This window comes from Pocillopora verrucosa, chromosome 4 (assembly GCF_036669915.1).
Source record: "Pocillopora verrucosa isolate sample1 chromosome 4, ASM3666991v2, whole genome shotgun sequence".
Taxonomy (NCBI): domain Eukaryota; kingdom Metazoa; phylum Cnidaria; class Anthozoa; order Scleractinia; family Pocilloporidae; genus Pocillopora; species Pocillopora verrucosa.
Genome location: NC_089315.1, coordinates 14,649,863 through 14,661,238, shown reverse-complemented (window position 1 = coordinate 14,661,238; position 11,376 = coordinate 14,649,863). Strand labels below are relative to the sequence as shown.

Here is an 11,376-nt window from a genome sequence, read left to right as displayed (position 1 = left end):
ATTTCATTTTGAAGTTGATGTGTATTAATACACATCAAAAAGTCACGCGCGTCTGATTGGCCGAAAATTAGTGTATTTTTTCATGTAACACGAGTGTAAAGTTAAAGCACGAATGCAAATTTCAAATGCAAAGTTTTGTCCGTTTTGACTTTCTGTTATGCGTTTTCATGTAAATTATTAATAAGTAACAAAATGATTTCTCGTGAAATTTGGTTTAAATAAGCACTTATACATTTTTCGGACTACAAACTGCACTCGACCTAGGGGGTCGTGCAATTTTGTCGTCTTTGAAAAATTTACTCGTGCTTATCAACAACAAATTTCGCTCGAAATCATGTTGTTACCTGTGCATGATGCATTTGAAACTTCAAACCACACCGGCCTGTCATTCAGCTGGTTATCATGTATAATCTTTTCTGTTAGGCATCCGATCCATCCATTATTGCCTAAATTACGTTGAAGTTGACCAATCAAGATTCGGATTGCGTGGGGTACATCTTTTAAGACATCGGGAAAGACAGTAAACAGACTTATTCTGTAATGACATTTTTCGCGATGGGACTTAAAAACACTTCCCTCTTTGTCTTCTTTCGAGGAGTTATATTACTCTGCACAGTTTTCCACGCAGGAGTAGAATCGTCTGCCCTTTCTCGATCAACATATTTCACAACGTTGACAAATAAGCAGCTTAAAGGTTTTGTCGTGAAACGGTTTAAGTCTCCCAGTCAAATTTGGTGTGGTCAGTCATGTTTGAAAAACGCCTGGTGTACTTCAACAAACTTCAAACCTGCTCCTCAAACTTCCAAGTCTGATGGCAAAGGAACTTGTGAACTAAACAAGCACGACGTTATCAAAGAAAACGCACATTTACAGTTCGAGGCGGGAGCCATTTTCTCAACACTTATTAAGGTAGATAATTGCAGGATTTGGATCGTTTTTAATGTATTCGCGATACCAAGTTTAATCAATTCGTTCATTTTTAAGTCTTGTAATTTCACAGTTTAACCCTTTCCTCTATTCGGGAAAAATCCCCTTAATTAGGCTGAGGTCTTCAGTGCAATCTTTTTTTTCGGAGAGCTCCAGAATTTAATAAAATTATAATTCAATTAACTAAAATGCAAAGATGATTGAAAACTGAATTTCTACGCGGAGTTGTGGTGCCAGACACAACCTGTATAACGACCAAAGAGAACTAGAAAGAATAACCGTTGTTATTTCTATACCCATAATTTTCAACCCTTTGTTTTAGTTGTCCGTTAACCCCCTTTTATGTGAAAAGATCCACCCACTCTCATGCAGTTCGTGAGCCGTAAAAACAAGCTGGTGGCACCAAACAAATATTTTGTTTCCCCGCCGACGTTTGAGAACTATCGTGATAGCATTCATCGATTACCGGTTTAGCATGAAAGTTAGAAGTTCTTTTTCACGAAAACGGAAAAAATGATTTTCCTTTAACTAACTAAAGACAATAATAAAAAAGAGAGATAAAGGAAAAATATTTCATGGGGCGTTTGGTGATCAACTGCAAATGTTATGCACCTTAAAGAAAACCATTAACTAATTATGCAAATTTTTGTAAAGAACATAAAACTCGAACTGATGCTTGCCAGCAGAAGCAAGTTTTGGAAATGGCACATACGCTTTCTTTTATTCCCTTTTAAATGAAATCCTTTTCCAGCAAATATAGGAATTTAGAAACATCATTGTTTGATCGAGATATTTGAAATTATATGCCGTCCCCAGCCATTATGGCTGATGGGTTCATGTTTGTTTCTCATTTGCATCACAAAAAAAAAGTGCAGTGACTCCACCATTAGTAAAAGCTTGAGGTTGTTACGAATCTCATATTACTGTCTTTGAATATGTAATAGTTTTGAACTAAAGTTTATAGAAGGTAGACCATTAATAAATAACATACCTTGGCTTCGTTTGAATTCTGCCAATACATGCACTTGTAGATGTTGACTAAATGCATAGTTAAAAATAAATTTTTTAGGCAGCCAGTTTACCCCAATGATTTTGTCTGAACATTACGACTATGTAAATCATGTTTTAGAAGTTTGTTGAAGAATTGGTGAGGACAGATAAATTGTTTAGTTCAATTTGGCGATGGGTAGGCTTGATACCTACCCGGTTGTTGGAGCTGGATCTAGGAGATAACAAAAACACTGTACTTGAGAGCGTGACTATTTTCCAGCGAATTATTTTTATCCGTCAGTAGGAAAGTGAAATAATTTTGCAGCATATTTATGTTTATTTATATTCTTCTCATTATTCCATCGGCTACTCTTTCTCTTTAGGATTGCCGACTACCAGCCAGCACCTGTTTAAATGGTGGTGTGTGTTTTTATGACAAGAAAAAGCAAACTTATTCATGTGAATGCAAGCCCCCTTGGACCGGAGAAACTTGTGCTGATCTGTGTAAGAAACTACTTTGTAAAGTAGAATGAAGTTGTAATGTATTGCCTGTCGAGAAAAGTTTCAGAGCAGTTTTCCTGTTGCATTTATGCGACAATTGAAAAAATTTAGCGTGACAGTTTTCTGCAAACGAACAAACAAACTTCATTCGAACGCTATTTTGCTCAGATCTTTTCCTTCAAAATTTTGCATTGTCTTGCTTTTGTAACGCACATGCTTTAAGAGATTTACTTCGATTCAAAAGCGTTATTAGCTAGACCAACTTAATCATATATGGTTTGAAGATCGGTTGGTCAGTCGCCATATGATGTAGCTCCTTTTTACTGATAACAACTCTTTTGAAATGTTGTCTTGTAATCGCAAAAAGTTGACTGTGACAGCCATCCCTGCAAAAACAATGGAACTTGTACAGTCGGAGTCAATGAATATAACTGCAGCTGTGCACCAGGATTTTACGGGACACAGTGTGAAAAGATTGAAGGCCTGTCTTGTTCATCAGGTTTGTAGAGAGGTGTATCGTATTTTGATGACATAATCTGAGAGCGCAAGCTTCCTTCTACAAAGAGAAGTTCTCGTGGAGATGGGGATGACCTTTCAACATTTTACAAAGTTTTGGATGGGACATTAATTAAGATTCTTAAAGACAAACCACGCCAATGTTTTATTTTGATTACGGTTTCTCATAAAAACTTTCCACAATTGATAATCGTCAGCGTCAGGACGCTGTAAACCCATTCGATCAATATCAGTATCTGAGAAGCTGCGCTCCTACCCCTCCCCTAACCCAACAATCGTCAATTGATAACAAGTTAAGGTTAATGTTGGGTTAGGCGAGGGGTTGGTGCGCAGTCGCTCACATACTTATATTAATAAGTATGCGATAGATTGGATTACCAATCTATCGCTTTTTATCCCTTTACATCCTAACATCAGTAGGCTTATTCTCCATACTGTTCATTATACATTTCCAAAGGTGCTGACGAGGAGAGTTTATTTAGCGATCAAAAGCGTCTTTTTTTGGTGATCATTTCCTTTATTCTCATGACCTTAATGTTTGATTCAGCGCTGACATTGTAGGGAGAAATTATATGCTAGTCACTCTTAGGGGTTAAAGGGTAAAAGAAGTAGAAAGTAACTGTTGGATTTTAAATTGTGTGAAAAGTTTATACCTCGGGTTTTTTTTTGCTTAAGCGGTCAGAATAATTTCAAACGAGCTGACCTATTTAGGTAAACACAACAAGCTACCTTTGACATCTCAGAGCGCTCAAGGTACTTTTGTATCTTTCTCTCTGGCGTGCGTGGTAGCCGTGCGGAAGCCAAAGCAAGATTTTTCAAAAAACAAAGACAATCTTTACTCTGGGTATCTGTTTATCGGTTACGTACGTGATCTGGTAGCGGACATGAGATAAAAAGTAATTACTGAAACAAGATTAATCCGGAAATTTCGCAGTAAGATTCATCCAATTTAAGAGTTGCTTTGCCATTTCAAGGAAACTGGAGTGAAGAAGATTGTGTTTTGTTGTTTCCTACAGCTTACCGAATGGTCTTTGGACAGCCTAGCATAAAGAGTTACGCCAGCATAACAAACGCCACCTCGTCTAGTCTCTCGGAATTTACTATGTGCCTTTTTGTCAAAATGAAGGATACAAATTTCAGTAGTGACCAGTGCCTCTACAGTTATGCGACTATTGGAGCACCTTTTGGGAATGCCTTCTACGTTTGCCTGTTTTCCCCAGGAATTAGGATTTCTATACACGCCTCGGGAGATAAGTAAGCGATATGACAAACACGATAAATAAAGTCTGTACTCGAGTCAAATGGCCCATCCAGCCCGACCGTATCCCGGTTTTCTTAAAATAAAGCGTCTCGTAGGAGTTTTAATACTTCCCCCTGGATGGGATGCTTATCTATTGCAATTTCAGTATTTCATTCGGTTTCCCCGACAGTGTGCCGTAATACTCCTGGGTGGAGTGAAGCACTTTGAGAATAAAGTCTGTCGCCCAAGAACACAACACAACACAACACAATAACTCAATAGAATAAGATAGAAGAGAACTAAAAATATACCGGAGTGAATGGCGAATTACGCGCGAGAAAGGGACGCGAAGATGAATTTTTTTGAGCTCCTTCCTTTCGCGCGTGAATCACGCTTACCTTGGCTCACCTCAAAAAAAATAATTTGCCTGTTCCCGCAATGGGCTAAAGTGCTCCCAGCGGAGTATTATCGAGGCTTCTGATGGTATTTGGCATTAACAATACTTGCGAACAAAAACAAGAGAACATGGTTGTTAACAACCACGTTCTCTTGTTTTTGTTCCCAAGCGACTTAAAATAAATAATTAAACGAGCCTTGTGATTTAATCATTGTTAATGACAAAATTAAGTGCTATGGCGTGTCGAAAATCGAATACATGGAGTTTGAGAATTTCCGTGAGCAAGAAAAAATGCACAGTGAATTCCCGCAAAAACGGAGCCTTCTCTTTTCGAATAAAATAAATGGTAATGGAATTTTAAAAAGTTAAGCGACATTAAAATATCCTGATACATCTCCCATTCCAGCAGCTCACATATAGGAATATATATATATATATATATATATACATATATATATATATATATATATATATACATATAGGAATATATATATATATATATATATATATATATATATATACATGAAACTCGTGTACATACGGTCTGCCAGCAGTTACCTGAGTTACCTGTAGCTCGTTGGAGGGGGAGTCAACTAGTGTATCAAATATAGGTGAACAACCAATCTTGATGTCACATTGAACTGGACCGCAATCAGTCAAAAACCGAGAGTTTCTAACAGTCTTAATTGTTTATGTTCATTTTGTAAGTGATACAGACGCCAGAGTCAAAATTAATGATACCATGTGGCATCACATTTGTGTTACCTGGAATAACACCAAAGGCGACTGGCAGTTTTATCTGGATGGACAACTTCAAAGCTCTGGAACTGACTTGAAGAAAAATCATCAGATACCAGCCGGCGGAACAGTTGTCATCGGACAAGACCAAGATAAAGTCGGAGGGGACTTTGATATCGGAGATAGCTTTGGGCCGGGTGAGGTAACAGAAGTCAATCTTTGGAGTAGGGTCCTTTCGGGGGATGAAATTGCAGCTCAGAAGGCAAATTGTGACATCGCACAAGCAGGCCTCGTTCTCTCGTGGGGACAGTTCAAAGGAAACGTTACTGGTGTGAAAATAGTCGAGCCTTAAAAGTGATAGGATTTTTAACACCACCATCTGGTTTACGACAAACTCTTTATCACAGAAAGAGATCCTTCCTCGAGCAAGGAACACCTAAACACTGATCAATATCTACATACATGTTAAATAGCTTTTACCACTCGTATTGTGAAGTCCAACAATTGTTATTACACAGATGATTGCCCTTTTACCCAGTTCAGTAGAGTATATCATAGATTGCGCCCTTCTATTTATGATTTGATAACCATAAGGTTGCTCTGTAGTCGCTCGCTACTGTTGATAAAACGCCAAAGTTCAGGACTGAGGTAGCGAGTATAATTCAATTATTAGTCACGAAGCATTTAAGCAATTTTGCACGAATATCATGATCTTAATCACCAAAACAGGATCTCTGAACCATATGACACAATTTGTATCCCTTTCTTATTTATTTCTTTGCACGAGGCAATCGAAGGCGGCGAAAAAAGGGAGAAGGTAAAAAACATTGTTTCCTTGGGTGAAATCTTGGAAAGTCGCATGCCTCCCTCTAGAGTTATATTGCACCGGAGTATTTTCCCTTAACTTAACCTTTAAAGAAAAGCTCAAAACCCAGCCTTAAATTTTGTTAATGATTTCCATCCATTGTGTCTAAGTCACAAAACCTTCCTACATACCTTTGTCTTGTAAATTTTGTTCCCTCGGTTTTAAATATTTGTCATTGTGGGTTTCTTTTCAATTGTAATCGTAATTGATTATGGTTTTTAAGTAACCGCAAGTGCAACCGTAATAATATTTGAGATAATATTAACGGGTTGGAACTGGTGACGACATTTGGCTGAAACTTGATTTGTTCATAATAAAGGGCACGGTTGTAATGTTTTGTCGTAAATGAGGTCAATTGATGAAGTTTGAAGAAGAACCAACTTTTATGTTTAATTTATTTTTTTATTTCATTCGTTCATTTATATTCTACATACTATTTACTATCTACAATATTTTTAGTAAGATTTGCGACATCAATCACAATACCAATGTTACATAGATAGTACAAATACGTATTTCAATCGAGTGTCGCAAAACCAAAACCAGATTAATCCCCTTAGTTTATCAAGAAGAAAGTGGGGTATCTTATTGTATGTTTATCTTACATTGGAAATTTTTTCGTTGTGGCGTACTTATAACATTGTTACACGCGGGATACTGTCAATGACGCTATTCACGATCAGATTGCGTACTTACTCAACATATAGTAGAGTCACCACTGTAGATAACATTTCATTATTCTTCTTAAATCATGGATGCTTACTACATTTATTTGAGTCACAAGGTAAGTTTAACTTCAGGGTCTCCATGAGGCGATGATTCTTACGGCTAACGGTTAAAAGTTTGGCCATTTTACGTCAAACACTTTATTTCCTACTGTTTCAATTAAAAGATGAAATTTTCGGTTAACTTATTTTTACGATCAAATGGTTAAATTTATCACTTTTTACCCCTAACAATTACTTTTTTTCAACGTTTTACGGCTAATTAAGATCTCCTACCTTTGGAAAGCAATTTTTTACATTATTTACGCCAAAATTATGAGGGAGCTGTGTATTCAACAAAAAATATTCAATTATCCAATACGTTACTATTTTACCGCAAGAAGCGGGACGTGAATTTATCTGTCTAGTTTCCGTCTAGAAGATGGCATATTGTCAGAAATTCTGCCTTTTTGGTTTGCTTGTCACGAAGTGTGGCGTATTCCTTAAAATTACCAATTTCAGTGTCGGTCAAAGTGGTGCATTTGTCATGGGAGGTGTGGCCTATGGAATACGAGCTCACTTTAAGCAAGTCCTTTCTCTAATTTTGATCTTAGCAAACATTTTCGCGCTTTTTATCTCATAAACGTTTGACGTTAAGTAGATAATTTGGATAAGTGGATGATCATATTAATATTCAGGTTTTAATGAAGCCGATTTGTACAGTGTCCGTCATTAATTTGAAAAGAGTTCCAACAAAAATTTGTCGAAGCTTTAAATGATTTAGTGTTGTTTAGGCTTCCACACTTGACTTTACAATTCTAGTGAGTGAATCATTTCATTTTGAATTTGATATGTATAAATATACATTAAAAAGTCACGCGCGTCTGATTGGCCGAAAACGAGTGCATTTTTTTATGTATTAATAGTAGTAGTAGGCAGTCGTCGGACCATGTCCATGAATAGCGCAATTGCGACAAACACTTTCTCTCGTGGCTGCACACAGACCTCCAATCACTCCGATCTGCAGCATGTAGCTCCCAGTTATCTGTTGGCAGGCCAGTGGCGAGCATATCTCGCTTGCATACGTCCTTGAAACGCAGCTTAGGTCTGTCAATAGGCCTCGAACCGGATTCCAACTCGCCATACAGCAGATCCTTAGGGATTCGCCCATCCTCCATCCGGTACACATGACCGAGCCACCTCAATCTGCGCTGTCTTAGCAGGGTGAACATCGAGGGGATATTGGCTCTTGCTAGTACCTCATTGTTAGAGACCTTATCTGTCCATGAGATGGAGAGGATGTGGCGAAGACATCTGATATGGAAGATGTTCAAGCGCTTCTCCTGACTAGCGTAGGTAGTCCAAGACTCGCTACCAAACAATAAGGTGCTCACGATGCAGGCACGATACACTGCAACTTTAGTTTGGGTAGTTAGCTTCTTGTTCTCCCAGACACGGGAAGACAGCTTAGCCATGTTGGTTGCAGCCTTGCCAATTCTCTTTCCAATCTCCACTTCAAGGCAGTTGTTGTTGGAGGTGGTGGAGCCGAGATAGGTAAACTGTGTGACGGCTTCCAAGGTGTAATCTTTGATTGTTACGGCAGGCGTGGCTGCATTGTCCTGGCACATGACTTTCGTCTTCTTCAGGCTGATTATAAGTCTGAAGGCCTCACATGCGTCAGAAAACTGATTGAGGAGGAGTTGGAGTTTTTCAGCGCTGTGAGCAACGAGGGCAATATCATCGGCAAAGAGAAGGTCACGGATGGCTACCTTGTGCACTTTGGTCTTGGCTCTAAGGCGCGCAGGGTTAAAGAGTTTACCATCAGAACGAGATCGTATCAGGATGCCTTCTTCAAAGGACTTGAAAGCATGATTCAGAAGAACTGGAAAGAAGATGTTGAAGAAAGTTGGGGCTAGCACACATCCTTGTTTTACGCCGCTGTTTATATCGAATGCCTCAGACCTGTTTCCGTCATACTGCACTGTACCCCGAGACCCATCATGGAACGATTTGATGAAGCTCAGGAGTTTAGGAGGACAGCCAAGTAAGGGCAGAATCTTGAAAAGGCCGTCTCTACTAACAAGGTCAAACGCCTTTGTCAAGTCGATGAATGCAATGTAGAGTGGCTGTTGTTGCTCTTTGCACTTCTCCTGGAGCTGTCTCAAAGATAAAATCATGTCCACAGTCGACCGATTAGAGCGGAAACCACACTGGGATTCAGGGTACACCCTTTGAGCAATCTTTTGAAGGCGGTATAATGCTACTCGGGCAAACAGCTTTCCAGTAATGCACAGAAGTGAGATGCCACGGTAATTGTTACGATCACTGCGGTCTCCTTTGTTCTTGTATAGGGTTGAGAGAATAGAATCCCTCATCTTCTGGGGAACGTATCCCTCTTCCCAGCATTTGCAGAGTAGCTGGTGGAGATTGTCGAGCAGTTGGTTTCCACTGCATTTGAAGACTTCAGCCGGGATACCATCAAGCCCAGGGGCCTTTCCAGACAATATGTGACTGATTACCTTTGAGAGATCTTCCTTGGTGGGGGGCTCATCTAGTTCAAACATGATGGGAAGCCTTTCAATGCAGTCAAGGACAGAGGGTAAGACAGAGCTCGATCTACTATAGAGCTCGCTATACTATTCCACCCAGCACTCCATCAGTCTTGATTTATCAGTAATGATTTCACCAATTGATGTTTTGAGTGGTGAGGACTTGGACTGTGTAGGTCCAATCGCCTTCTTGATACCCTCAAACATGCCCCTAGAATTTCCAGTGTCAGCAGCTGACTGGATTTCAGCACAGAGATTCATCCAAAAGTTGTTAGCACAGATCTTACATTTCACATTCGCACGACGCCTGGCCTCCCGAAGTGCTTCCGAAGAGCTAGATGATGGATTACGCTGGTAGTTCTGCAGGGCATTCCTCTTTGCTTCGATGAGCGGCTGAAGAGTCGCGATGTTTGCATTGAACCAATCCTGGCTTTTGCGTACATTCTTGCCAAAGGCCTTTAATGCTGCAGCAAGGGTGGTGTCCTTGATATGGCTCCAGTGGTCCTCTGTGTTAAGCTCCAGGCAGTCTCCGAGTTTCGAGCTCAGGATGTCGTTGAAAATTGAGACATTTTCAGGGATGGCGGTGGCAGGAGCATTAATGCGAAGTGTAGCAGATTGTTTGACGCGATGGAACTTCTTTGGACGTAACTGGACTTCGTGCAGACAAGGGAGTGATCAGAGTCACAATCAGCACTGTGGTATGCCCTTGTAGTACGAATGTTATTAAGGTGTTCCCGTCTTGAGATGATGAGGTCGACTTGGTGCCAGTTTTTAGATCTGGGGTGCATCCACGAGAACCTATGGTGCAGCTTCACGCCAAAGAATGTGTTTGTAATACAGAGGTGATGATAGGTGCAAAGCTCCAGGAGGCGTTGACCATTGCATTTGCCAACACCAAAGTGACCAAGGCAATCAGGCCAGGAGCCTTGATCGTTGCCCACTCTAGCGTTGAAATCGCCGAGGAGAATCAGCACTTCGTTGTTTGGGATATGTTTGATAGCATCGGTACTCGAAGTCAGGGTTGGAGCGTAGACAGAAAACAAGTTGGTGAGACCTAGATCGGTATTGAGTTTTATGTGCATGATGCGCTCAGACTTGGTTGAGCCTGGTTCCACCATCTGTACTAGCTTGTTGCTAACAGCAAAACCAACTCCACGTACTCTAGGCTCATCTTCATCTCTACCCTGCCAGAAAAATGTGTATTCCTTTTCCGTTAGGCTTCCGCAACCAGCTATGCGCGTTTCCTGTAAAGCAGCGATATCAACTTTGAGCCTAACCAATTCTCTGCTGATGACAGCTGTTTTGCGTGCCCCATTAATGTCGCGTATGTCCTTGCTAAGTCCGGTCAGCATCGTTCGGACGTTCCAACTCCCAAGTGTAAGAGCTGGTCTTCTTCTAATAGATCCTTGATTCTTAGGTGAATAAGTCGCAGCCCACTTGTCAGACTGTTTCCAGACTTAAGTCCTGCTCACCCCAGCAAGACAGGCGGGTAGTGGCGGGAAAGCACCTTATTGACTGAGGGCTGCCCAGTTTAAGCGGGCGGTAGCTATCCAATGGGGCTAAAAAGCCCCTCCCACTGTCAGGAATGGCCCCTGGCGTCTGGCTCTATGCCAATCAAGCCATGACTTAGAACCGGTAACTGCCACTCCCCGATTTGTTCCCATGCCTGGCGAAGCCGTAGGGCATGCTGAAGTTGCCTCTCCATGCGCTTGCCTGGGCGGTTGATATGGAGATACTGGTTTGCCCAATTCCCAGAATCCCCCTCTCGGTCTTGTTGGTAGAGTCCGAAGGAAAGGCAGGGCCAGTACGTTCGGGACCAGGTCGACTGCAGGAGTTGCCAGTAAATGATATAGCGTCAAAACTGCCTTACGGGGCTCCACTCCTGTTTTTCTGTCGGACTGTCTGTCAATACAGCAGCTGAAAAAAAAGCTCGAACAACGAAAACACTG

The 11,376-nt window shown here is 40.7% G+C and overlaps 2 protein-coding genes across 3 annotated transcripts; one reads left to right on the top strand and one right to left on the bottom strand.

The window, feature by feature from the left end:
* The first annotated feature begins 497 nt into the window (after positions 1 to 497).
* LOC131792322 (C-reactive protein) lies at positions 498 to 6,509 on the top strand. Of its 2 annotated transcripts, XM_059109699.2 has the most exons (5): positions 499 to 909; positions 2,301 to 2,421; positions 2,786 to 2,917; positions 3,951 to 4,188; positions 5,280 to 6,509. In XM_059109699.2, exons 1-5 carry the CDS (start codon positions 541 to 543, stop codon positions 5,659 to 5,661), a joined length of 1,242 nt encoding a protein of 413 aa, XP_058965682.2. In that variant the 5' UTR covers positions 499 to 540; the 3' UTR covers positions 5,662 to 6,509. The 2 variants fall into 2 exon arrangements, with proteins under 2 accessions (XP_066022311.1, XP_058965682.2); XM_066166214.1 differs by lacking the exon at positions 2,786 to 2,917 and having other exon boundaries at positions 498 to 909.
* Positions 6,510 to 9,514: 3,005 nt separating this feature from the next.
* Positions 9,515 to 10,779, bottom strand: LOC136280310 (uncharacterized). The gene is made up of 2 exons (XM_066165322.1): positions 10,266 to 10,779; positions 9,515 to 10,080 (listed from the first exon to the last, which is right to left on the bottom strand). Exons 1-2 carry the CDS (start codon positions 10,777 to 10,779, stop codon positions 9,515 to 9,517), a joined length of 1,080 nt encoding a protein of 359 aa, XP_066021419.1.
* Between the last annotated feature and the right edge of the window lie 597 nt (positions 10,780 to 11,376).